Source organism: Nycticebus coucang, chromosome 22 (genome assembly GCF_027406575.1).
Source record: "Nycticebus coucang isolate mNycCou1 chromosome 22, mNycCou1.pri, whole genome shotgun sequence".
Classification (NCBI taxonomy): Eukaryota; Metazoa; Chordata; class Mammalia; order Primates; family Lorisidae; genus Nycticebus; species Nycticebus coucang.
The window spans coordinates 43,284,200-43,312,063 of NC_069801.1; the positions used below are offsets into that span (position 1 = coordinate 43,284,200).

At 43.5% G+C, this 27,864-nt stretch overlaps 1 protein-coding gene across 3 annotated transcripts; it reads right to left on the reverse strand.

Moving 5' to 3' along the window:
• Positions 1 to 153: 153 nt before the first annotated feature.
• Positions 154 to 27,864, reverse strand: LOC128574991 (cytochrome P450 4A11). Of its 3 annotated transcripts, XM_053576160.1 has the most exons (13): positions 27,637 to 27,765; positions 9,749 to 9,857; positions 8,478 to 8,619; positions 7,803 to 7,847; positions 7,198 to 7,325; positions 6,148 to 6,272; positions 5,631 to 5,785; positions 5,064 to 5,170; positions 4,788 to 4,978; positions 4,556 to 4,689; positions 3,580 to 3,644; positions 3,405 to 3,481; positions 154 to 1,111 (listed from the first exon to the last, which is right to left on the reverse strand). In XM_053576160.1, exons 2-13 carry the CDS (start codon positions 9,830 to 9,832, stop codon positions 922 to 924), a joined length of 1,443 nt encoding a protein of 480 aa, XP_053432135.1. In that variant the 5' UTR covers positions 9,833 to 9,857; positions 27,637 to 27,765; the 3' UTR covers positions 154 to 921. The 3 variants fall into 3 exon arrangements, with proteins under 3 accessions (XP_053432135.1, XP_053432134.1, XP_053432136.1); XM_053576159.1 differs by lacking the exon at positions 9,749 to 9,857 and having other exon boundaries at positions 27,637 to 27,864; XM_053576161.1 differs by lacking the exons at positions 9,749 to 9,857; positions 27,637 to 27,765 and adding an exon at positions 27,353 to 27,377.

Sequence of the window (27,864 nt, forward strand, 5' to 3'; positions counted from 1 at the left end):
GGGGTGGGCTGCGTCAGGCCCTGTTGGGGTCCTGCCACCCAAGGCCAGACAGCACCTCCCTTCTCCCTCCTCAGGAGAGACTTGTCTCCTCTGTCTCGCCACCCCTCTGTCTTCTCCCTGCATCTCTTTCCAAGGGAAGCCAGACACAACACGCAACCTTGTGAACTTTATTTCAGGAAGGAGGAAAGACAGAGGGGCTGTGTAAATGACAATCAAGTAGACAAGTACCATACAGGAGAGATTTAGATGGGCAGATTGGGTAACAATCAGTGTAAGGCTGAATAATGGCTCTCCAGATGCATGTGCTGTGATCCCTGGAAACTATGAAGTATCTCAATATCCTTGATGTAATCACTGGTCCTTATAAGAGAAAGCGTGTGATGACAGAAGGAGAGAAATTTGGGGATGCTACTAGATTTGAATATGGAGGAAGGATCCCAAAGCCAAAATTGCAATGCCTGATAAGGGAACAAGTAGAGAAGGGAAATCTCCCCTAGCGCTCTAGAGTGACCCTGCCAATAGCTTGGTGTTGCACCAGTCAAACCCTTTTCATATTTATGACCTCCAGAAGCATAAGTAATAAATTTCTATTATTTGAAGTCTGGAAGATTGTGCTAGTTGATTACAGCAGCAGTAGGAAGGGGAGATCAGCAGGCAGAAAGGAATAGGACAGGTACAGGGGCTCACAGGCAGGAGGGCAGAGTTAGGTGGACAGGCAGGCAGTGATGCAGGTGGGTAGGAGACAGGTGGACAGAGAAGTAGGGAGTCTGGAGAAGGTGACGGAGGTAAGGGCAGACAGACACAGGGACACGAGCAGGATAGAAGGAAGAAAGGGTAGGCGGCAGATAGAAAGCAGGATGTGGATAGACAGGCAGGGGCTAGAATCAGGGGACAGGAGAGCACGATGGCAGACGCGGGCCATCAGAGCCCATTCCCATAAGGGTTAGGGAGTTTCCTGAGATACAGGTTGATCCCATTCTTGGACTTCAACACAATTTGTGATATGGGGATGGGGACCTTGGTGGGATCAGGCAGCAGCTCAAAACGCAGCAAGGTCAGGGCCACAGCCACCTTCAGCTCATTCATGGCAAATTGTTTCCCAATGCAGTTCCTGGTTGGGGCAAGGACAGTGAAATGAGAAGTGGCCTCAGGCCCCCTTCTGTGCTGGGCGGGCACTGGCCCCAAGCTCCAGCTCTGAGCCAGGCACTCAGGGCCCTCCTGCAAGTAGCTCAACACCCCCCACCCCCACCCCTGCCCTTACAGGTCACTTACACCTCTACCCCAGCCTCAAGGCATACTCTCATATGGCCTTTACCAAGCCTACCAGTCTTCAGGACCAGATCCCTCGCCTACCTCTGCTCTGAGCAGGCAGGAGACCCTGTGCTAGGAGAGGGCCAGCACTGCAAGGCAGAGTATAATCACCTTAACCACTTAAAGAGTTAATCATTGGTTTGTTCACTTCCTCCACAGAGAGTTTCTGGTTCCCCAGTATGAGGCCATTTCAGGTTACTGTAGGGTGAGGGTGGGCCACAGTCTCAGGTGCTTACCACCTGGGAGGACACACAGGGACCCAGATCCTCAGAGAGGTCCTGGTTGTCCTCAGCTGCTGCTCCATCAGCCTCCCACTCTGTGGTCCAGGCTCCTGCCTCACCCTCATCCACTCAGTGTGCCACCACCTGTAGCCTTCTGATTCTACTTCAGAAATGTCCCCCTTTTCAACCCTGAGTCCTCCTTCCTGGCAGATTCTGGTCTCCCTGCTTCCCCTCCCTCCACACTGAAGGCAAAGCTCTACTCAGACCCTCCCCTGATCTTCTTCCCCAGAGTGGGGGGCAGTGTCCCAACGCCCCCACTGGCATCAAAGCCCTCTGTGACCTCGTCCCTCACCCACCTCCTACCTGTCCAGCCCCACTCCTAGCTCAGGTCATGTGGATGTCATTGAGAATGTCCTCCCTCCACCTCTGCTGCCTCATCCCCCAGGCTAACGCCAGTGACCAGCTGGTCTCACCCCTCTTCTGTCTATCCTCTCCCTTCCTTTGTCTAAAGCAGCTTTAGTGCTTTATTCAAGGGCAATCACAGGCCAGTGCCAAGGCAGTGCCAGGGGAATGGACTACTCAGCGAACCTCTTCATGACTGAATGAGAGAGTGAAGGAATGAATGAAGGCATGCGTCTGCCTGTAGTGTAGATACACAGTTCTGTATACCTCATTTTGGTCCTTGACTCTGAAATTTCCTATGCAGGGACAGTATGTTCTATCTGTGTTTTCCCAACATACTGCAGAGAATTTGACCCACGGTCATAGGCTTAATAGATACTTTCATATTTAAATGAAGTTAATTAACTTTAAAAATAATTGTGGAATGGCATACACTCTTCATGGAGAGTAAAATAATAGTTGGAGCTAGAAACTGCGCTCCCGTGTACTCGCCTGTCCTCTAGCGGCAGTGGCCTGATTTGCAGACTACTTTTAATAAAGGACTCATCCTGGGATCAACCAACGGTAGGAGCTTATTTCCCGGAGGAACTATTTTCTCAAAGTCTTTTGAGTGAACGTTGATTTGTCATTTGAAGAACTCACAGAATTATATATTCAGAAAAACCTTATTTCTACTAACTACATCATTTTTGGCTATTTGTGTTTCACAGGACGGTTCCTGCAAACTTTGCGGATTTTTGCGGCAGTTATTTGGGGTTTATCTGTCCAGTTCAACCACCATTTCAAGTATCTTTCAAATGTTACATATGAGGTATGCGTTAAATACTAAATAGTGGGGTTTCTCTCAATGACAGTGTAGTGTCTTCATCTTTTATGGTTTTTCCCCCACATTGTACAATGCACACTATGGGTCTGTGGTACAGACATTTCATTGCACACACAGAATTTGCCGAATGGGGTTGAGACGTAGATGTATAAACATTGTAATGCTGTCAGAAGTGTATTGGCCCAGACAGCCCCATGTGCCTTACACATTGCCATAAAAGTTTCTACAAAGGGCTGCATTAATTTCACTTATGTGGCTTGAATGGACTAGCAAGATGTAGCAATTCGGAACACATGGAGAGATCTCAATGATAAAACTCTACAGCAGACTGGTAAGTAATTAGAAAGGTATTGTGGTGATAGGAGAATGTGTGCAATTTCAGAGAGAAATTGCCCAATATTCCTGATAACCAAGAAAAACAAACACCTGGAGTTTACTGGGAAAAACCTAATCCTAGAAATTCAAATTTCTAAAATGAGGAAACCAGCAGAGTCCATTGATGTTTGGAACACCCACTGGCACAAGGGCAGCCATGGGCAAAAACAGAGGAGCAAAGTCCCTCCCAGGTACTGCCACCTTCCTTTTGTACACACCCCTCTGGTATGAGCCCTGAGACTGCCCCATGACCTCACAGGACGCCTCACCTTGATCCCCCTGAGAAAGGCAGGAAAGCATGGCTGTGTTGAGCAGAACCTGGTGCAAACCGGGAGGGGTCAAACACCTGCAGAGAGAGCACCAAGACCAGAGCAGGTAGGGGTCAAGGCCTGCTTCCCACCCACAAGGAGACAGGACACCATCCTTTTCCCAGGACCCTCATACCTCAGGGTTGGGCCACACATTTGGGTTGTGGTGAAGGCCATAAATGGAAAGTGAGACTATGATACCTGTGGGGCAAGTGTGAGACAGACAGAAGAGTGGTCATGATGATACCCATTGGTGGGCACCTGGTCCCTCAGCCAGCAGGGCCATGTGCATGCACAAAATGTCATGGTGCCTCAAGGCATCACTTTGAGCAGGATGGTCCTGTCCCTATGCAGGTGGGGTGGGCTTCCCTAAGCACATGAGCTGAGGTGGGGAGCAGAAAAACATGAATCCAGGAAGGAGGAGCAAGAAAGAATCAGAGGCTTACTGTTTGTACTGAGTCCTGGGACACCTCACATTTCTCATATGCACCCCTTGAGCTGTTGGGGAATATTCTTTAACTCACTCACAACCATCCTCCAACACTCACAACCACCCTCTAAGGAACACAATCTGTTATCCTTATTTCTCAGATGAGGGACCCGAGTCTGAGGCTGCATGTCTTGCCTAAGATCACACAGCTGGCATGTGGCAGAACTGGAGTGACCCATGGGGTCGAACCTTGATGGCCTCTGGGCACTGCAGGGCCCTCAACTGCTTTCTGCCCTCAACCTGAGGGCTTTTGAGCCACTGGACCTTTCTGACCCATGACACTGGATTCCTGATCTCCCTCATTTGCCTTGAATTAACAGGGAATGAAACACATCCCCCCACCTGGAACCTGCCTGGTTCTCTCCAGACCTCCAAATCTCAGGGAATAAAGTTGTCATCCCAATGACACACCTAGAGACTAACATGTATTTATCGAGCTTTTGTTGGGTTCAAGATCTGTGCCACATTAAGATCATAAAATCCGAATCCTAAATATAGCATGAGTATTAATTTAACTGATAAGGAAAGGGAGATGCAGAGAGGTTCAGAAGGGCCCATGGATTTGTGAGTCTCCATGTGTCCCTGTGGAGTCTTGGCTCAGTGAACACTGGGAAGTTCACACCTTTGGGCAAGGAGCGTCCATCATGGAAGGTGACAGGTTTGCTGAGCTCCCGGGCAATGCCGGGCACCGGTGGATAGAGTCTCAGTGCCTCCTTGATGCACATGGTGGTGTAGGGCATCTGGTCTAGGTGGGCCCTGAGGAGAAGCCCATCTTGAAGCCCAGGCAGCTGGGCAGACAGGGGCCTCCCCTCCCAGGAGGGCAGGGCTTCCCCATGAGGTAGGTGCTCACTCACCAAGTGATGGAAGCTCCATCCCCTAGGAGGCTCTGGATCTCCTCCCGGCACCTCTGCTGATGCTCAGGGTGAGTGGCCAGAGCATAGAGGATCCAGGAGATGCTGCTGGCTGTGGTGTCGTGGCCCTCAAACATGAATGTGTCCACTTCAGCACGGAGGTCCTTGTCTGTCAAGCTGCTGCCATTCTCCATCTGAGGAGGCGGCAGAGAGAGGGCACTATTGGTTTTCTGCTTTCTGCTGTGAGCCAAGCCTCAGGCATCTCCTACACACACTCACTTTGGCTAAGAGGAGGATGTCCAGGAAATCCAAATGCCTCTTTCTCTGGACTTTCTCCAGCTCCCCTTCCTCCTGCAGATGAGCCTTCCTCAGCTGGATCACTTGGTCTGTCCCAGAACAGTGGTTACTGGTAGAGCACACCAACCCCAAATACCTAGCTGTTCCATTGCCCCAGTCTGGGTGCCAGGTAGAGCTCGAGATGGGCTCAAACAAGTTTTGGCTTTTGAATAAGAGTGTACCATTTTAAGGGTGTGGGAGCAGGTGCATGTGTCAGGGAGGGGGCTGTAGCCACATGTGGTGCAGGTCAGTCCTCCCCCCAGAGGCACAACCCATGGAGCCCCTGCTTGAATGCTTCTGGGATGGAATCTTATTCACCCAGAACCACTGTGACGACACAGGGCTCTGCATAGCAGCTGGACCCCAACATCTCAGCTCCCTCTCCCTGCCCCAGGGAAGTCCCCAGCATGAGGGAGTCCTAGCTTCTTCAGGGACACCAGGGGCCTGGCTCTGCCTCCCCTTTCAGGGTGTGCTCCTATAGCTGCACCTGGAAGAGACAAGAGACAGAACCTGTGTGCTGATGAGCGAGCTGGCAGGCACGCTGGGCAGAGCGTCCAGCTGGAGTCAGGCTGTAGATGGTGTCATTCTGGTAAAAGACATTCCGTGTACGATGAAAATACAGGCTAGTCAGGTCCCCAACAGCCTGGATGTATGATTGGGAGTTCCTGAAGAGAGGAGGGAGAAGATACTGGACTGGGGGGAACCTCTTACCTCGAGGCACAGTGGGGTCTGGGGGAGAGGGCCTTAGACAGTGGGGACAGGCAGTACTGAGGCATGTATCTTTCTGACCCACAGCCCTGGGACCTCAGGGCTTTATACTCTGTAAGATGGCATGAGTAACCCATGTTGGCCTGTGGGAGCCAGCAGGGGCCTGGGGCTGAGTTGTGGTTTGGTCTGGTCTGCAATTAAAGCTTGTCAGGGGCTGAGACATGGTTACTGTGCAGGTGTCTCCTTGCTGCCCCACCTGCCTCTCAGGGACATCCATTCCAGTTGGTAAGGACCCTGCAACTGGAGGGTCATCACAGACCTGTCCAGCTGGATGCTGCCCTGGTGGCTGAAGGCACACTTCATGATGGTGTCCAGGGTCATCAATGAGATGTGTTCAAAGATCTCCAGAGGGGAGTCCTGGCTGCTGAGCTCTTCCCACTTGTTCTGTGATGAAAGGGAGTTTTGACCTTTCTTGATTCCTCCAGGAATGCAGTAACAGGTAATCCCAACTTCCCCTCTTTCCAGATACCCTGTTCAGAATCCATCGCTTTATAGAGCATATACACTATAGCCAAGTAAAAGTATAAATAAAAATGTTAGCATCTTATCACAAATTTTATTTCAATGTTAAGCCCACTCTGTCATAAGATATGAATTACATTTTGACTTTTTGGAACCTGTTATTACTTTGCTTGATGATAGATAGATAGATAGATCAGTAGAACCTTTCAGTGTCCTGAGGGCAGAGCTAGACTTGAGGGACAGTGAGGACACCAACATTTGGGAACGAATGATTCAAGGCAACAGAAACCTATGTGGCCAGTATGGGCTTTTAGTGCAGGGACATAAGGCAATTCCTTTTCATTCATCAACTGTTTGCTGGGCACAGCTGGTAAGAAATCGGAGTGCTAATGGGCCATGATAGCGTGGTAACCATGGCTCTGAGAATGCAGACCTGGTGTTCACTACATGGTGGCTCCAAATCCCCCGGAAACTCTGAGCCCCTGGCCAGAGCCTGGCTGAGTGGCACCCAGTATGCCCACTGTGCAAGTAAAGCTGCCATTGCCCAGGCCACCGAGGGTGGGTAGTCATGCTGTCCAGCGGGATTGGCCACTGCTCCAGTCCACTGTGCTGAAGATGTGAACATGGGGAGAGAGGGGCCTTGTATCCACCATGACCCTCTTTGCCTCACACCATGAGCAAAGTGTGGCTCCAGCCCATGCCTGGCACCTCCCATCCCGCCTACTTTAGGGGAAGCTGACTCTCACAGGAATGGCCTGAGAATGCTGTTCCATGTGTCTGTGCCTGCCGCCCATCAGCTGGCACAGGCACTTCAGTGGAAGTGGAAGGCAGACAGAGACGGACTCACCAGCATCACCTGGACAGAGTCTGCCATGACACCCACGTAGGGCTTCAGGATCTCATTGTGGAAGGCTGGGGTCAGCATGCGCCGGTGCTGGAACCATGTCTGCCCGTTCAACAGGAGCAAACCATACCCTGGGCCAGAGAGGAATGTGTGTATGTATGTGGGAGATGGGATCAGAGCAATGGCTGGGACAATTTGGGTGGGACAAAAGGTAGTTCCTGGGAGCAGAAACCCAGGGTAAAGGTAGGACAGGCCCAGTGCATTTTAGGAATGTGAATTTCCCAATTTGGCTGAGACATGGATGAGATCAGGACAGCCAGTACATAAAGGTTGAAAAGTGTTGGGGGAAGATGTGAACTCTGTGTCAGGCTGAGAATGTCTGGAGAGGACTGAGTGGTGAAGTGGAAAGGGCTGAGTCTCAGGAAGACCCACTCCAGTGTTAGGAAGGGCTGTGGGTCTTGTTGGAAGAAGAACAATGAGCCTTGATTAAGGGATTGAGTCACAAAAGTGGTAGCCTGACTCCTGTTACTTTCTACGAGCCAGAGAGATAGTTCTTGGCAAAGCTATCTGACGTGTTTGGACCCCAGTCTTAGTGTAGACATGCTTACCAATCCAGGGAGCCATGAATTTGTAGAAACCATGATCCTTTGGATCTGAAAGATGAGACAGGATATTAGTAGGAAACTGAGTGACCAAACACAAAAGCAGCTGTGGTTCAGACCATGGCTGCCATTGGTTTTTGATGTGTGTCATGTGGCAGTATGCCCATTTCCCTCCCATCTTTTGTGTCCATCCTGAAAGTCAGTGTGGATCCAGGAAGACAGACTCTGGGAGCCAGCAGCAGACACCCAGTGGGATGGTGAGTTGGCCAAAGGTGCGGGAAACATCCTCCATGGCAGAGTAGGACGGAGTCTTGGGTGTTTCTACATTGTGGTGGCTTCACCTCTCCTAACCCAGGACAACAGTAGAAGGTTTCAAACTCAAGTCTGTGTTGATGTGGAATTTGTGTTTCTGATTTAGAGCAATTTACACAACAGATCACCTCAGTTAGCTTAACAGAGCAAAAGTGAAAAGATTTTTCAAAATTGACTCCACCCACTTATTTTAAATAGTCGGTGCCCAGCAAATATATTTGGCTATAAGGTAGGTTGTGTTCTGGGTGGGTGGTTGATAGAAGGTTCAGATATTGATGTCTGAACTCCTACTTCTGCAATTTTACAAACCCAGGGGTGTGTACACAAGAGGGAAGAGCTGCTTCAGCTGTAATGCATGTTTCATCTCACCTGATCGCCCCAGAATCAGCTTCAAGTAGTCAGGGTCATAGATCTGGACACGGACATGGCTCCCCCATACCCAGTAAGGGCAGGCACTTGGGAACTTCTCTACCCATTTCAGAATCTGCTCCAGCTCCTTGCCCTTTTGGATCTGTCAAAGAAGGAAAGACAAATCAATGAAAACTTTTTTTTAATGTGGGTCTTTGCCCAGGGCGTAAATGGAAGGACAACCACAGGGACATAGTTCTTAGTGTACCAGTAGATGTTAGGAATTTGAAACTGTTTCTCATGATCTGGGCTTCTGGCTGTCTCTCTAGGCCATAACCTAAGCCAAACTGTCCATCTGTGGTTCTCACCCAATACCGCATGCAGAAACATCATTTCCATATAGCACAAAACCTTTAGACATCATGAGTACAACGTTTTCTATGGGCAACATGCACAGCCTGTATCACCCAGTAAACAGATTTTTAAAATACTTGATCAGAGAAATAAAATGGATTTCATTTAAAATTTTTAATTATTCATTAATTTTATATTACCATACTGGTTATTATATTTTTGGTATTATCCCAGCATACATGTATCTATCTGTTCAGATATAATAGTGTTTGGGATGCATATGGCTGGGTTAAAAAAAGAATAAATATAAAATTGTGTGTATATTAATATTCTACATTTTGGATATATGTGGATTTATAGAATAAAGTCTGGATATACATATATCAAACTAGTGTTGGTCTTTGATTTTGAGATTTGGTTTTTTAATTTGCATTTTCACCCATCAGTGAGTAGAGACTTTTGTGAGCTCCCAGTTGCCTACAGTTGTCTTTCAAAAGTCTTCAATGTGGGGTGGGGGGAGTGGGGAGGCAGAGGCAAGATCGCTGACTGAAGCCAGCTTTCCACAGAGGCTCCCATCCAGAAGGAGAGTTAAAGGACAGAAGTTTAACAAGTAACCTGGTGGATTAGAGCTGCACCAAGAGAGAAGGTTGAAGAATGCACATCAACCCTGCTGAGGCGAGCTGCAACCCCAAGGATACAAACAAAAGGTACAAAATCCATCACCAAGCAGACGGGAGTCCCCTCCCCCATGAGAATAGCTCGCAGTACTCCATAGAAACAAGCTAGTAGAGTTCAAAAGTCCTCCCATCCCATGAGAGAGACCCTCTAAAAACTGGACCTGCTTCCCCTACTTGGGTGCCATGGCCCTCTCCTGCCAGGTGTAAAACTGTATAAAACTGTATATATTCTCTACCTGCAATTCTGAACTCCCAGCTCACCTCACTCTCATTCTGAGGTCTGGAAGCCTGTCCCCTGGGAATCCAGATTCTTGGGTATTTTTTCGAGAGGTGTGGACAAGGCATGGACTGCTTCTGGTCAGTGCTGATTCTGCCACACAGGAGTGAGGAGAGGACGGTCAGCTGAGAGGGAACCATACAGGAGTGGCGGTGCCCCAAGACACAGAGCAGCAGCTGCAGTGGCAACAATACCCCCCGGATATTCCGGAGTCACACCCCCTGTCTCTCTGCACAACCAGAGGAGGCCGGGCATCTTCTCTGGTGGCAGTCACTGGCAGAACAGATCTGGGACAGAAACGCAGGCCCCATGAGTAAAGGGTTTGCCTGAGGCAGTACTGGCCTGGGCTGAGTGCGGGGACTACATAAGCTGAAAACAAGAGCTGCAGAGACCAGCTGAAAACAAGAGCTGCAGAGCTGCAGAGCCTGCAGATTCCCAGGGTGGGGCTGACCCAGAGGACTGTTTTACTGAGCCTATGATGCACCCGGCCCTCAGGGAATCATTAACTGAGACAAAGGAGAACAGGCAGAGGCTGGAATTGACAGCTAGCCATGCCACTCCATACAAACTGCAGCCGAGACATATAGCTGGGACAGAAACAAATTCTGTGAAGTTGCTCTATTCTGTCAGTAACATCAATCAGGGGCGGGGCTGGAACTGAGTGAACAGCCCCAGCCTCCATTAGGCACCCGAGGTTGTCAGGCCTCACCTCCCGCTGACGGATAGTGGCAGAGACCAGGAGACATAGATCTGGCTGAGGAGACATAGCTCTCCCTGTGATTCAGGCAGGCACGAACCCCTGGAGTATCTGCTCATTGGAGGCAACTGAGTCACAGCCCTGCAGGGCTATCAATGACTGGATGTCAGAGTGCAAGGTGGGGAAGGAGGCATCAACCTTCCCAGACTAATCTATTTGCTGAGTGGGTTCTCCTGACCTCACAGAGCATAAGAGTGAGTCATATTTGAGTTGTCAGCAGACTGCTGTGATCTAGTTGCCAGAGACCTTTTGAACTCTCCCACCTGACACAGGTGCTGACTGAGACAGTTGATTTGGACCTCTTGAACTGGGCCAATTGCCCAAGGACTATCCAAGTGGTACTCTGGGTGTGTGGTTGTGGGAAGGTTTGATTTTTCTTTTCCAATTGTTGCCTGTGGGAGGCGGGGTGACCTAATTGCTGGTATTTCTCCATAGCTGAGACTGCAACCCAGAGTAACTGATTCACTAGGATAGGACAGAGACCAGCTGAAAACAAGACAGAGCCACTTAGCCCCATCACACCAAGGAGGTCCCCAGTTTCTCAGGCCATAGCACTGTATGGGTCCTCGGCAAAGCTCCAGGGGAAAAGGTACAGACACCAGTCCCAGCTTTTGGACAAAGGGCTGGTTAATCACTACTCCTGGAGCCTCCAACCCAACTTCTCTTTATCTGCTCATCTAGTCAAACAGTGTAAAATAATCATGGGGCGGAATCAGCAGAAAAACTCTGGTAACATGAATAACCAGAGCAGATCAACCCCCCCTCCCGCAAGGAAAGATATGGCAGACACAACTGAAGATCCCATTCATAAACAGATGGCCGTGATGTCAGAAATCGTATTCAGAATTTGGATTGCAGACAAGATTAATAGAATGGAGGAAAAGTTGGAATTAAAAATTCCATGAGCAATTAAAAAGTTGTCTCAAGAATTTAACAAATTTTAAGACAAAAATCACCAAAGATTTTGACACATTGAGACAAGAATTTGCAGCCCTCAAAGATCTGAAAAACTACAGTGGAATCCTTCAGTCACAGAGTGGAGCAAGCAGAAGAAAGAATTTCTGACATTGAAGACAAAGCTTTTGAACGCTCCCAGACTCTCAAAGAGGAAGAGAAATGGACAGCAAAACTGAATAATTCTCTTAGACAGCTCTGGAATAATTTGAAGAAAGATAATATTTGCTTCATAGGAATTCCTGAAAGCAATGAAATGGCTTTGCAAGGCACAGAGGCTCTTCTCCATGAAATTACAAAAGAGAATTTTCCAGACATGCCAAGAGATTCTGAAATTCAGATAGCAGACAGTTTCAGAAACCCAGCATGACTCAACCCAAATAAAACATCCTCCAGGCACATCATAATTAACTTCATTAAAGTTAATATGAAGGAGAAAATTCTGAAAGCAGCTAGACGTAAGAAAATCATAACCTACAAAAGGAAGAATATTAGAATGACTGCAGATCTCTCTGCTGAAACCTTTCAAGCCAGAAGAGGGTGGTCATCTACTTTTAATCTCCTAAAACAAAATAACTTTCAACCCAGGATCCTGTATCCAGCTAAACAGTTTCATTTATGATGGAGAAATTAAATACTTTAATGACATTCACATGTTGAAGAAATTTGCCATAAATAAACCAGCTCTTTAGGATATTCTCAGACATATCCTCCATAGTGACCAGCACAATCCTCTACCACAAAAGTAAACTCACTCAGAAACTTTTTATCAAACTCCAACTTCCACAGTGACAAAAGGATTAAAAATGTCCACCGGACTTTCGAAAAACTTGATACCCAAAATTTTACCAGACTTATCAATATTCTCCATTAATGTGAATGGCTTAAATTGTCCTCCAAAGAGGCACAGGCTGGCTGTCTGGATACAAAAACTCAGGTCAGATATCTGCTGCATACAAGAATCTCATCTTACCTTAAAAGATAAATATAGACTCAGGGTGAAAGGATGGTCATCCATATTTCAGGCAAATAGAAATCAGAAAAAAGCAGGTGTTGCAATTCTATTTGCAGATACAATAGGCTTTAAACCAACAAAAGTAAGGAAGGATAAGATTTGTTAAGGGTAATACTCAATATGATGAGATTTCAATTATTAATATTTATGCACCTAACCAGAATGTGCCTCAATTTATAAAAGAAACTCTAACAGACATGAGCAACTTGATTTCCTCCAGCTCCATAATAGTCAGAGATTTTAACACTCTTTTGGCAGTGTTGGATGGATCCCCCAATAAGAAGCTAAGCAAATAAATTTTAGATTTAAACCTAACCATCTAACATTTGGATTTAACAGACATCTACAGAACATTTCATCCCAAGAAAACTGAATACACATACTTATCATCTGCCCACAGAACATACTCCAAAATCGATCACATCTTAGGTCACAAATCTAACCTCAGTAAATTTAAAGGAATAGAAATTATTCCTTGCATCTTCTTGGACCACCATGGGATAAAAGTTGAACTCAATAACAACAGGAATCTGCATACTCACAGAAAAACATTGAAGTTAAATAACCTTATGCTGAACGATAGCTAGGTCAGAGACGAGATTAAGAAGGAAATTACCCAACCTACCCAATGGGAAAAGATAGTTGCATATTTTGAATCAGACAAACACTTAATAACCAGGATCTATACAGAACTTCAATTAATTCACAAGAAAAAAAAAAAAAACAACAATCCCATACATCAATGGGAAGAGAGATGAATAGAATCTTCTCCAAAGATGACAGACGAATAGCCAGCAATCATATGAAAAAATGCTCATCATCCCTAATTATTGGAGAAATGCAGATTAAAACCACCTTGAGCTATCACCTAACCCCAGCGAGAATGGCCTATATCACAAAATCTCAAACTGCAGATGCTGGTGTGGTTGTGGAGAGAAAGGAACACTTTTACACTGCTGGTGGGACTGCAAACTAATACAAGCTTTTGGGAAGGAAGTATGGAGAAACCTCAAAGAACTCAACCTAGACCTCCCATTTGATCCTGCAATCCCTTTACTGGGCATCTATCCAAAAGGAAAAAACCCATTTTATTATAAAGACACCTGTACTAGGCTATTTATCGCAGCCCAATTTACAATTGCCAAAATGTGGAAACAACTAAATGTCCTTCAATCCAGGAATGGATCGGTAAGCTGTGGTACATGTATACGATGGAATATTATTGACCCATAAAAAATGGAGATTTTTCAGCATTTGTACTAACCTGGTTGGAGGTGGAACATATTATTCTTAGTGAAGCATCACAGGAGTGAAGTATGAATCCTATGTACTCAATCTTGATTTGAAGACAATTAATGACAATTAATGACATGGTGGGGCATGGGGAAAGGGGAGAGCAGATAGAGAAGGAGGGAAAGGCTGAGGGAGAGGAAAAGAAGAAAAAAAAAGAACAATAAAAGGAAAGAAAACAGTGACTAATTTTCATATAAATTGGTTTTAATTTTGACCAAAGTATATTACTTAAATATTAATTTTTAACTCAACATGTTAATATGTTGTTTAGGATATTGTATCCTCATTTATAAGTGACATGTATTTGTAATTTCTCCTTTATAATAATATATTTTCGGGTTCTGGTGATGGAGACAACTTGAGGTAAGGTTCAAATGATTTAGCTTCACAGGGATTCTCTTAAAGGAGGCTGCTGTGGTTGGAATCTGTCCCCACCAAGATTCATGTTGAAAGTGGTCCCCAGCAATAGCTTTGTGGAAGGTTTTGTGCAAATTGCACCACCCAGATCTGGAGCAAGATGGCAGCCGAGTAACAGCTTCCTTGCATCTGGGCACCGTGAGTCTGGGGATATAGGACTCCAGGCATCTCTGGCTGGTGGGATCTGCCTATCATCACCCCTGAGAGGATACAGGGAGTCAGCGAGAGACTTCTGGACCCCAAGAGGAGGACTAAAACAGTGGAAAACCAGCAAGTGGTCGCGTGTGTTCAATCCATCTAAACCCGCCCACAACTGTAAGTTCAGTAGCAGCGAGACTGCAAACCAAAAAGGCCTTACCTGTGAACTGTTTTGGTGTCTTTGGACTTGGCACTCAGCTGAACTGCCTTGGGGAGAGTCTGAGCAGGAGTGTGGAGAACTTTGGCCTTTGTCTAGGGCCCCAGTCTGAGCCCCTGAGCCAGACGGAGCTAATAGTGTTTGGCTCTGGGTCACAGGCAGACATTGTGAGCGATCTGCCCCGGCAAGCTCCGCCCTCAGGGTGGCAGAGCTGGAATTGGGTGGGAGCTGGTAACCCAGCGACCAAGTAGCCTAAGGGTGGGGTCTGAGCCGCCTTGCAGCCCTAACCCTCGGGGGCAGAGGGAGACCAGTTTTGACACACAGGGTAAGTGGATAGCCACTTCAGCAGTGATTCCAGTGACAAGCACTTCCCTGAGAAAGCTTCTGCTTAGTAAGTGAACAAGTTCAAAGTGCCTTTTAAGTGGGTTGAAGAGAGATTTAGGGTGTCTACCTGCTGGGGTTTGAGAAACTAGCAGCCTCCAGTCGTATCAGAACTGTGATTAACATCTCATACCGCAGAAGACCACGTGTTGCCCAGACAATATTCAATAACATATTCATCCTGCTTTGTTTTTCGTTGTGTTTTTTTTTTTTTTTTGGTTTGGTTGTTTTTTTTTTGTTTATTTTGATGTTGTTGATTGTTGTTTTGTTTTTTAAGTTCAACCTTTTCCATACAGATCCTTTTTCTTTCTCAATTTTTCTAGTTTAATTATAATTTCCCATTGCTGCCTATTTCAATAATTAGAACTTCATTTTTGTTAGTGTTTCTACCACTATTATTTGGTTTTTCCAGCCAATTTTATCCCGTAAAGTTTTCTGTTTGCTTGTTTTGGTTTGATTTATAGCATTTTTGTCTTTCCTCTCTACTTGGTGGAGGTGGGGTACTGTGTCTGATCAGGTTAGCAAAGAGCTGCAGACCTCAAGGGAACCACCCAACTGGGCACCCCCAGAAGGTGGTTTTTTTTTTTTTAAGGTTGTATCAAAGTACCCTACTGTACACCTATATTGCTCTGTCTCCCTCTTTCTGTGCCTCTCTTCTTTTTGTCAATATTCCTTTTACCCACCCCCTCTCCTTTCTTTATTTTTCTTTTTTTTTTCTTATCACTCGGTCCTCCTTTTTTTCATCCCTTTTTTTCTCTTCAACCTTCTCACCCTTCTGGTCCTGTAACCCTTAGTCCACAGGCACGAGAACTTAAAGAGCAAGAGGAAGTGAAAGGAAAATTAGAGCAAGGAAACAGATAAAAGAAATCACTCATGAGGAAGAATCAGCAGAAAACTCCAGGCAACATGAAGAACCAGTCCAGAACAACCCTGCCAAGGGACCATGAGGTAGCTACTGCAGAGGATTCCACCTATACAGAAATGTTAGGAATGACAGAAAGGGAATTTAGAATACACATGTTGAAAACAATGAAAGAAATGATGGAAACAATGAAGGAAACTGCTAATAAAGTGGAAAATAACCAAAAGGAAATCCAAAAACAGAATCAAATCAGAGATGAACGATATGAAGAATATAAAAAGGATATAGCAGAGCTGAAGGAAATGAAACAGTCAATCAGGGAACTTAAAGATGCAATGGAAAGTATCAGCAACAGGTTAGACCATGCAGAAGAAAGAATTTCAGAGGTAGAAGACAAAGTTCTTGAGATAACTCAGATAGTAAAAGAGGCAGAAAAGAAGAGAGAGAAAGCAGAACATTCCCTGTCAGAATTATGGGACTTTATGAAGCGTTCCAACATACGAGTTATAGGAATTCCAGAAGGGGAAGAAGAATGCCCCAGAGGAATGGAAGCCATACTAGAGAATATTATAAAAGAAAATTTCCCAAATATCACCAAAGATTCTGACACACTGCTTTCAGAGGGTTATCGGACCCCAGGTCGCCTCAACTCTAACTGAGCTTCTCCAAGACACATTGTGATGAACCTGTCCAAAGTCAAGACAAAAGAAAAGATTCTGCAAGCTGCCAGGAGTAAGTGCCAGTTGACCTACAGGGGCAAATCCATCAGATTGACCGCAGACTTCTCTAATGAAACTTTCCAAGCAAGAAGACAATGGTCATCTACCTTTAATCTACTTAAACAGAACAATTTCCAGCCCAGAATTCTGTACCCTGCTAAGCTAAGCTTCAAAATTGACGGAGAAATCAAATCATTTACGGATATACAAACATTGAGGAAATTCGCCACAACAAGACCAGCTCTACAGGAAATACTTCAACCTGTTCTGCACACTGACCACCACAATGGATCAGCAGCAAAGTAAGAACTCAGAAATTAAAGGACAGAACCTAACCTCCACACTGATGCAAAAGATAAAACTAAGGAATGGAATCTCACAAAATAAGACGAATAGAATACTACCACACTTATCAATTATCTCAATAAATGTTAATGGCTTGAATTCCCCACTGAAGAGACATAGATTGGCTGACTGGATTAAAAAACACAAGCCATCCATTTGCTGTCTGCAAGAAACACACCTGGCTTCAAAAGACAAATTAAAGCTCCGAGTCAAGGGTTGGAAGACAATTTTTCAGGCAAATGGAATTCAGAAGAAAAGAGGAGTTGCAATCTTATTTTCAGATACATGTGGATTTAAAGCAATTAAAGTCAAAAAAGACAAAGATGGTCACTTTATATTGGTCAAGGGAAAAATACAACAAGAAGACATTTCAATCCTAAATATCTATGCACCCAATTTAAATGCTCCCAGATTCTTGAAACAGACCTTACCCAGTCTGAGCAATATGATATCTGATAATACCATAATAAAAGGGGACCTTAACACTCCTCTTACAGAGCTGGACAGATCCTCTAAACAGAAATTAAACAAGGATATAAGAGACTTAAATGAGACCCTAGAACAACTGTGCTTGATAGACGCATATAGAACCCTCCATCCCAAAGATAAAGAATATACATTCTTCTCATCACCCCATGGAACATTCTCCAAAATTGATCATATCCTGGGACACAAAACAAATATCAACAAAATCAAAAGAATTGAAATTTTGCCTTGTATCTTCTCAGACCATAAGGCACTAAAGGTGGAACTCAACTCTAACAAAAATGCTCGACCCCACCTGAAGGCATGGAAACTAAACAATCTTCTGTTGAATAACAGATGGGTGAAGGAGGAAATAAAACAGGAAATCATTAACTTCCTTGAGCATAACAACAATGAAGACACAAGTTACCAAAACCTGTGTGATACTGCAAAAGCAGTTTTGAGAGGAAAATTCATCGCTTTAGATGCCTACATTCGAAAAACAGAAAGAGAGCACATCAACAATCTCACAAGAAATCTTATGGAATTGGAAAAAGAAGAACAATCTAAGCCTAAACTCAGTAGAAGAAAAGAAATATCCAATATCAAATCAGAGATCAATGAAATTGAAAACAAAAGAATCATTCAGAAAATTAATGAAACAAGGAGTTGGTTTTTGAAAAAATAAATAAAATAGATAAACCATGGGCCAGACTAACAAGGAATAGAAAAGTAAAATCTCTAGTAACCTCAATCAGAAATGATAAAGGGGAAATAACAACTGATCCCACAGAGATACAAGAGATCATCTCTGAATACTACCAGAAACTCTACGCCCAGAAATTTGACAATGTGAAAGAAATGGATCAATATTTGGAATCACACCCTCTCCCTAGACTCAGCCAGGAAGAAATAGAGCTCCCGAACAGACCAATTTCAAGCACTGAGATCAAAGAAACAATAAAAAAATCTTCCAACCAAAAAATGCCCTGGTCCAGATGACTTCACTCCAGAATTCTATCAAACCTTCAAGGAAGAGCTTATTCCTGTACTGCAGAAATTATTCCAAAAAATTGAGGAAGAAGGAATCTTCCCCAACACATTCTATGAAGCAAACATCAACCTGATACCAAAACCAGGAAAAGACCCAAACAGAAAGGAGAATTTCAGACCAATCTCACTCATGAACATAGACACAAAAATTCTCAACAAAATCCTAGCCAATAGATTACAGCTTATCATCAAAAAAGTCATTCATCATGATCAAGTAGGCTTCATCCCAGGGATGCGAGGCTGGTTTAACATACGCAAGTCCATAAACGTTATCCACCATATTAACAGAGGCAAAAATAAAGATCACATGATCCTCTCAATAGATGCAGAAAAAGCATTTGATAAAATCCAGCATCCTTTTCTAATTAGAACACTGAAGAGTATAGGCATAGGTGGCACATTTCTAAAACTGATTGAAGCTATCTATGACAAACCCACAGCTAATATTTTACTGAATGGAGTAAAACTGAAAGCTTTTCCTCTTAGAACTGGAACCAGACAAGGTTGTCCTCTGTCACCATTACTATTCAACGTAGTGCTGGAAGTTCTAGCCAATACAATTAGGCAAGACAAGGAAATAAAGGGAATCCAAATGGGAGCAGAGGAGGTCAAACTCTCCCTCTTTGCTGATGACATGATCTTATACTTAGAGAACCCCAAAGACTCAACCACAAGACTCCTAGAAGTCATCAAAAAATACAGTAATGTTTCAGGATATAATATCAATGTCCACAAGTCAGTAGCCTTTGTGTACACCAATAACAGTCAAGATGAGAAGCTAATTAAGGACACAACTCCCTTCACCATAGTCTCAAAGAAAATGAAATACCTAGGAATATACCTAATGAAGGAGGTGAAGGACCTCTATAAAGAAAACTATGAAATCCTCAGAAAGGAAATAGCAGAGGATATTAACAAATGGAAGAACATACCATGCTCATGGATGGGAAGAATCAACATTGTTAAAATGTCTATACTTCCCAAAGCAATCTACCTATTCAATGCCATTCCTATCAAAATACCAACATCGTACTTTCAAGATTTGGAAAAAATGATTCTGCGTTTTGTATGGAACTGGAAAATACCCTGTATAGCTAAGGCAGTTCTCTGTAACAAAAATAAAGCTGGGGGCATCAGCATACCAGATTTTAGTCTGTACTACAAAGCCATAGTGCTCAAGACAGCATGGTACTGGCACAAAAACAGAGACATAGACACTTGGAATCGAATTGAAAACCAAGAAATGAAACTAACATTTTACAACCACCTAATCTTTGATACACCAAACAAGAACATACCTTGGGGGAAAGACTCCCTACTCAATAAATGGTGTTGGGAGAACTGGATGTCTACGTGTAAAAGACAGAAACTGGACCCACACCTCTCCCCACTCACAAAAATTGATTCAAGATGGATAAAGGACTTAAACTTAAGGCTTGAAACAATAAAAATCCTCCAAGAAAGCATAGGAAAAACACTGGAAGATATTGGCCTGGGGAAAGACTTCATGAAGAAGACTGCCATGGCAATTGCAACAACAACAAAAATAAACAAATGGGACTTCATTAAACTGAAAAGCTTCTGTACAGCTAAGGAGACAATAACCAAACCAAAGAGACAACCTACACAATGGGAAAGGATATTTGCATATTTTCAATCAGACAAAAGCTTGATAACTAGGATCTATAGAGAACTCAAATTAATCCACATGAAAAAAGCCAACAATCCCTTATATCGATGGGCAAGAGACATGAATAGAACTTTCTCTAAAGATGACAGACTAATGGCTAACAAACACATGAAAAAATGTTCATCATCTCTATATATTAGAGAAATGCAAATCAAAACAACCCTGAGATATCATCTAACCCCAGTGAGAATGGCCCACATCACAAAATCTCAAAACTGCAGATGCTGGCGTGGATGTGGAGAGAAGGGAACACTTTTACACTGCTGGTGGGACTGCAAACTAGTACAACCTTTCTGGAAGGAAGTATGGAGAAACCTCAAAGCACTCAAGCTAGACCTCCCATTTGATCCTGCAATCCCATTACTGGGCATCTACCCAGAAGGAAAGAAATCCTTTTATCATAAGGACACTTGTACTAGACTGTTTATTGCAGCTCAATTTACAATCGCCAAAATGTGGAAACAGCCTAAATGCCCACCAACCCAGGAATGGATTAACAAGCTGTGGTATATGTATACCATGGAATACTATTCAGCCATTAAAAAAAATGGAGACTTTACATCCTTCGTATTCACCTGGATGGATGTGGAAGACATTATTCTTAGTAAAGCATCACAAGAATGGAGAAGCATGAATCCTATGTACTCAATTTTGATATGAGGACAATTAATGACAATTATGGTTATGGGGGGGGAACAGAAAGAGGGAAGGAGGGAGGTGGGTGGGGCCTCGGTGTGTGTCACACTTTGTGGGGGCAAGACTTAGTTGCAAGAGGGACTTTACCTAACAATTGCAATCAGTAACCTGGCTTATTGTACCCTCAATGAATCCCCAACAATAAAAAAAAAAAAAAAAATATATATATATATATATGTATATATATATATTTTCTCCAACTTTAATATCAGGTGTACCCAGATCAAATAGAATGATTTTGATGTATTTCTTCTTTTTCTATTGCCTATAAGATGTAGCATGATCTGTTTTTTGAAATTATCTTTTACTTTTATTTATAAATATTAGTTGTCTATTTTTTGATACTAAAAAAAATAAGAAGTTAACTAATGACTCCATATTGAATCTGAGTCAAAGCATTCTATAATAGGCATACTCTTATTTGACAAGGTGAATGTTACTTTCTTTGAATTATTATTATTGTTATTGCTTAATATTTCAATGTAGCAATTGTCTGATTCCTTTTCTGAATGTGTTTATGTTTGTTCGTTCTTTACAAGGTTTTTCTTTCTTATCCTAATCTTAAACTTTGTTATTGTTATTAAATTTTAAGTCTTTTTAATTTTGTGAAGGCAAAAAAAAAAATGGAAACCTAATGAATACCTGTATATGTAAAAATAAAAATAAAAAAAAGAAGGAAATTACCAAATGTTTGGAACAAAACGACAATGAAGACACGAATTATCAGAACCTCTGGGATACCACAAAGGCAGTCCTAAGAGGGAAATTTATAGCACTGCAAGCCTTTCTCAAGAGAACAAAAAGGGAGGAAGTTAACAACTTAATGGGACATCTCAAGAAACTGGAAAAGGAAGAACATTCCAACCCCAAACCCAGTAGAAGAAAAGAAATAATCAGAATTAGAACAGAATTAAATGAAATTGAAAACAAAAGGAATATACAACAGATTGATAAATCAAAAAGTTGATTTTTTGAAAAGGTCAATAAAATAGGTAAACCTTTGGCTAACCTAACCAGGAAAAAAAGAATAAAATCTCTAATTCCATCAATCAGAAATGACAAATATGAAATAACAACAGACTCCTCAGAAATTCAAAAAAGCCTTAATGAATATTATAAGAAACTTTATTCTCAGAAATATGAAAATCTGAAGGAAATTGAGCAATACTTGGAAGCACGTCACCTTCCAAGACTTAGCCAGAATCAAGTAGAAATTTTGAACAGGCCAATATCAAGTTCTGAAATAGCAGCAACCATACAAAATCTCCCTAAAAAGAAAAGCCTGGGACCAGATGGCTTCATGTCAGAATTCTACCAAACCTTTAAAGAGGAACTAGTACCTATATTACTCAACCTTTTCCAAAATATAGAAAAAAAAGGAATATTACCCAACACATTCTATGAAGCAAACATCACCCTGATCCCCAAACCAGGAAAAGACCCAACAAGAAAAGAAAATTATAGGCCAATATCACTAGTGAATATAGATGCAAAAATATTCAACAAGATCCTAACAAACAGAATCCAGCAACACATCAAACAAATTATACATCATGACCAAGTCGGTTTTATCCCAGGGTCTCAAGGCTGGTTCAGTATATGTAAATCTATAAATATAATTCAGCACATAAACAAATTAAAAAACAAAGACCATATGATTCTCTCAATTGATGCAGAAAAAGCTTTTGATAATATCCAGCATCCCTTCATGATCAGAACACTTAAGAAAATTGGTATAGAAGGGACATTTCTTTTTTTTTTTTTAATTGGGGATTCATTGAGGGTACAATAAGCCAGGTTACACTGATTGCAATTGTTAGGTAAAGTCCCTCTTGCAATCATGTCTTGCCCCCATAAAGTGTGACACACACCAAGGCCCCACACCCCTCTATCCGTCCCATAGAAGGGACATTTCTTTTTTTTTTTTTTTTGGAGTAGAACATCCACTTTATTTATTCTACACATCCCTCTAGTTGGTTGGAATAATGTGATATTAATACTACAAGAGTCCCATTGAGGCACACATAGTCTCCGTTTTTTTGTTTTTTTTTTTTTTGCCTGCTACTCCAAAGGAATTTTTTTTTTTTTTTTATTGTTGGGGATTCATTGAGGGTACAATAAGCCAGTTACACTGATTGCAATTGTTAGGTAAAGTCCCTCTTGCAATCATGTCTTGCCCCCATAAAGTGGACATTTCTTAAACTGATAGAGGCCATCTACAGCAAACCCACAGCCAATATCGTATTGAATGGAGTTAAATTGAAATCATTTCCACTCAGATCAGGAACCAGACAAGGCTGCCCATTGTCTCCACTGCTTTTTAACATTGTAATGGAAGTTTTAGCCACCACAATTAGGGAAGAAAAGGCGATCAAGCGTATTCATATAGGGTCAGAAGAGCTCAAACTTTCACTCTTCACAGATCATATGATTGTATATCTGGAAAACACCAGGGATTCTACTACAAAACTCTTAGAAGTGATCAAGGAATACAGCAGCGTCTCAGGTTACAAAATCAACATCCATAAATCAGTAGCCTTTATATATACCAAAAATAGTCAAGCTGAAAAAAGTCAAGGACTCTATTCTGTTCACAGTAGTGCCAAAGAAGATGAAATATTTGGGAGTTTATCTAACAAAGGACGTGAAAGATCTCTATAAAGAGAACTATGAAACTCTAAGAAAAGAAATAGCTGTGAATGTTAACAACTGGAAAAACATACCATGCTCATGGCTGGGAAGAATCAACATTGTTAAAATGTCCATACTACCCAAAGCAATATATAATTTTAATGCAATCCCTATTAAAGCTCCACTGTTAGACTTTAAAGATTTTGAAAAAATAATACTTCGTTTTATATGGAATCAGAAAAAACCTCAAATAGCCAAGAAATTACTCAGAAATAGAAACAAAGCAGGAGGAATCATGCTACTAGACCTCAGATTATACTATAAATTGATAGCGATCAAAACAGCATGGTACTGGCACAAAAACAGACAGGTAGATGTATGGAACAGAATAGAGAACCAAGAGATGAATCCAGCTACTTGCCATTATTTGATCTTTGACAAGCCAAATAAAAACACTCAGTGGGGAAGATATTCCCTATTTAACAAATGGTTCTGGGTGAACTGGCTGGTGACCTGTAGAAGACTGAAACTGGACCCACACCTTTTACCATTAACTAAGATAGACTCTCACTGGATTAAAGATTTAAACTTAAGACATGAAACTATAAAAATACTAGAAGAAAGTGCAGGGAAAACTCTTGAAGAAATCGACCTGGCTGAATATTTTATGAGGAGAACCCCTCAGGCATTTGAAGCAGCATCAAAAATACACTACTGGGACCTGATCAAACTAAAAAGTTTTTGCACAGCCAAGAACACAGTAAGTAAAGCAAGCAGACAGCCCTCAGAATGGGAGAAGATATTTGCAGGTTATGTCTCCGACAAAGGTTTAATAACCAGAATCCACAGAGAAGTCAAACGTATTAGCAAGAAAAGACCAAGTGGGGGTGGGGGGAGGAAAGGCAGAGAGAGGGAGGGAAGGAGAGGGGTGGGGCCTTGGTGTGTGCCACACCTTCTGGGGGCAAGACATGATTGCAAGAGGGACTTTACCTAACAAATGCAATCAGTGTAACCTGGCTTATTGTACCCTCAATGACTCCCCAACAATAAAATAAATAAATAAATAAAAAAGAAAAGAAAAGACCAAGTGATCCCATCTCAGGCTGTGCAAGAAACTTGAAGAGAAAATTCTCTGAAGAAGACAGGCACATAGCCTACAGACATACGAAAAAATGCTCATCATCCTTAATCCTTAGAGAAATGCAAATCAAAACTACTTTGAGATATCATCTAACTCCAGTAAGATTAGCCCATATCACAAAATCCCAAGACCAGAAATGTTGGCGTGGATGTGGAGAAAAGGGAACACTTCTACACTCCTGGTGAGAATGCAAACTAATATGTTCCTTTTGGAAAAATGTTTGCAGAACACTTAGAGATCTAAAAATAGACCTGCCATTCCATCCTACAATTCCTGTACTAGGTATATACCCAGAAGGCCAAAAATCACATTATAACAAAGATATTTGTAGCACAATGTTTACTGCAGCCCAATTCATAATTTCTAAGTCATGGAAAAAGCCCAAGTGCTCATCGATCCACGAATGGATTAATAAATTGTGGTATATGTACACCATGGAATATTATGCAGCCTTAAAGAAAGATGGAGACTTCACCTCTTTTATGTTTACATGGAGGGAGCTGGAACATATTCTTCTTAGCAAAGTATCTCAAGAATGGAAGAGAAAGTATCCAATGTACTCAGCCCTGCTAATGAAACCAATTTATAGCTTTCACATAGCTATAACCCAATTATAACCTAAGAATATGGGGAAAGGAGAAAGGGAGGTGAGGGAGGGAGGAGGATGGGCGGAGGTAGGGTAATTGGTGGGACCACACCTATGGTGCATCTTACAAGGGTACATGTGAAACTTAGTAAATGTAGAATATAAATGTCTTAACACAATAACTAAGAAAATGCCAGGAAGGCGATGTTAACCAGTGTGATGAAAATATGTCAAATAGTATATAAAACCAGTGTATGGTGCCCCATGATTGCATTAATGTACACATTATTATGATTTAATAATAAATAAATTTAAAAAAATAAAATGCAAAGTTCTAAAAAACAAAAAACAAAAGTCTTCAATGTGGATCACAAAGCCCTCTGCCTCCTGGCTTCTCTATTCTTGCCTCCTGCCATGGTGGCAATTCCACCATGACCCATTTATTCCATGCCCAGTGCTGCTGCTGCCCCCTCACACTCACACACTCTTTCAGGTCTTAGAACTTGATTTTTCTCTGCCTGGATGTCCTTCCACTTTGCCATAGGGCAACAGCCTCTCTTCAACTTCCAGGACTCAGCTTTGCCTTATCTCATCTGGAAACTTCATAGACATTTGACCCTAGAGATGTTCCATTTAGTCAACTCTTCTTTACTTCACCTGCTTCTATGTAATTCAGAGCAATTGTCTGCTACATAGGTATCCAATCTTTGCCCATATCTTTCTGACAACCATGTCCCCCAGCTCCAAGACAACCTTCCCTGCTGTAGGACAGATTCTTTCATTTAGCACATGCTGCTTAACACATACTATGTGCGAAGCACTGGTTCAGCCATGGGATTAGGATACAGTTATGGGAGTATCCAGTCTAGTTGGGGAGGCAGAAAAATTAGAGGCTGTACAGTGGAGCATAATTAGTGTTGGAATGGAAGGAAGCCCAAGCACCTAGGGAAGCTTTGGAGAGGGTGCCTAACTCAGAACTGAACGTTAGAAAGCTCTGGTCATTCACTTGTTCTTTATTGATTGAGTCATCATTTACTATGGGGGCTATTGGGTTACAAAGATGAATCAGAGATGGTCTCTCCCAGAAGGAGCCCACAGTTACAATGTTGAAGAAAAATCACTCAATCAGGTTAACACTGTTCTGCCCTATTATTGAGGGTAGTCTGTAGGGAAAAAACCTGCTCCTTCCAGTTCTGGGAGGCCCAGGAGGATTTCTTGGAAGAGGTGTCTGGGGGATGGTCGTGGCCAATGGATGTATGTGGGACAAGGTTATTCCAGGCAGACAGCATGGTGTGAGCAGAGATCAAGAGGCTGAAAAGCACAGGCAAGTAGTGAGGATAATGAGTGACTTAGAGTAAAGGAGGAGACTGGGAAAGGGTAAGAGCGGACTGGGACGAATCAGTTCAAGTATGGCGTGGATGTTTCCAATTCCCTACTTTGGCTCCACTCTGCTAATAATCATGTTGCTTTCTTTGTTGAGAAACAACAGACTTCAGCTCTGTGCAACCCACATCTCTTGAGTGTGATCAATCCACAAGCCCTTGCCAAGCCATGCAGTCCTTACCAAGTTCTGCCCACTCCTCCAGTACAGGAAAGGCAGGGGGCTGGGCTCTGAGCCTTCCCAGCCATCCAGCTTCTCCTTGTCCTCCTTCCTCTGTCTCTCCACATACCTGGGATGACTAGGCCACTGTGCCAGGCTCTTGCTGGATGCTAGGGCACAGGGAGGGGGTGATATGTTTGGCTCTAAGTAGTTCACAGGCCAGGTATGTGGGAGAAGAGCTGGGAGGTCAACAGACACTGTCCAATGGTGCAACTCAGACATCAATACTCCTTACCTGTAGGGCATCATGCAGGCCGACCTTCTCATGTGTGCCCATGACTGTCAGGATTTCAGCCCCGAAATCACCTGTGCTGGAACTTCCCTCAGTCTTGGGCAAACAGAGCCAGTTGGTCCCCTGAACCTGACATCACCCTCCTGCCCCAGTAAAGTGAGCCGTCTCCCTTCAGCCTGACACCTCCTGGGATTTGTACCTATGGTCTCTACAGAAGATGAATGCACAGGGCAGGGATTGCACCAGACTGATGTTCCCAGACAGGCTTGGGGCCAGGTAGAGGGGATAGTATTGAGTGATTGGGGCAGAGAAGCATCTAGAAGCCTTGTTCTTCGCAAATGCTGAGGCTGTTGGGGGTGCTCAGTCTGGAGAGGGAGAGACCCGGGAAACACCAACCATTTCCCTTGTGAGGGAGTGAGCTCCCCGTGGCTGGGATGAGCCAAGACTGGAGGTTAGGCAGGTTGTTTCTCGGAGTTCACATGTTCATTCCACAGCAAGGCTCTGCCTGAGCTGACTCTGGGTTTCAGGTGATCCTCCCTCCTCCGTCTCCCAAAGTGCTAAGATTACAGGTGAGAGTCACTGCCCCTGGCCTAAGGCTTTTGCCCTCTGCACTTGCTGACCAGGCTGTCCGTGACCAAGTCCTCCTGACCCTCCCATTCCCCTGTCCAGCTCCTTCCTACCTGCCAGCTGTGGCCAAAGAACCAGTGGGAGGGAGAGCCCGGGAACTGCTGGAGGGCTCTGAGCAGCCACTGCCTGTGCAGGAAGAGCTGGGCTGACTTGAGCAGCAGCAGAAGCAGGACCAGCAGGAAGGCCACTTGGAGGAGCCCGGAGATGCTGCCCAGGAGTCTGCTGGGGCTCAGCACAGACACACTCATGATGCAGCGCCTGTGGGACTGCTGACTGCCCCT

Bases quoted from the DNA above. Each gene is read 5' to 3' on its own strand.
- LOC128574991 (XM_053576159.1), bottom strand. From the start codon at position 27,831: ATGAGTGTGTCTGTGCTGAGCCCCAGCAGACTCCTGGGCAGCATCTCC. The intron at 7,848-8,477 runs GTGAGATGAAAC...CTCATCTTTCAG, and splicing joins GCTGATTCTGGGGCGATCAG to ATCCAAAGGATCATGGTTTC. The intron at 3,645-4,555 runs GTGTGAACTTCC...CTTGCCCCACAG, and splicing joins TGGACGCTCCTTGCCCAAAG to GTATCATAGTCTCACTTTCC.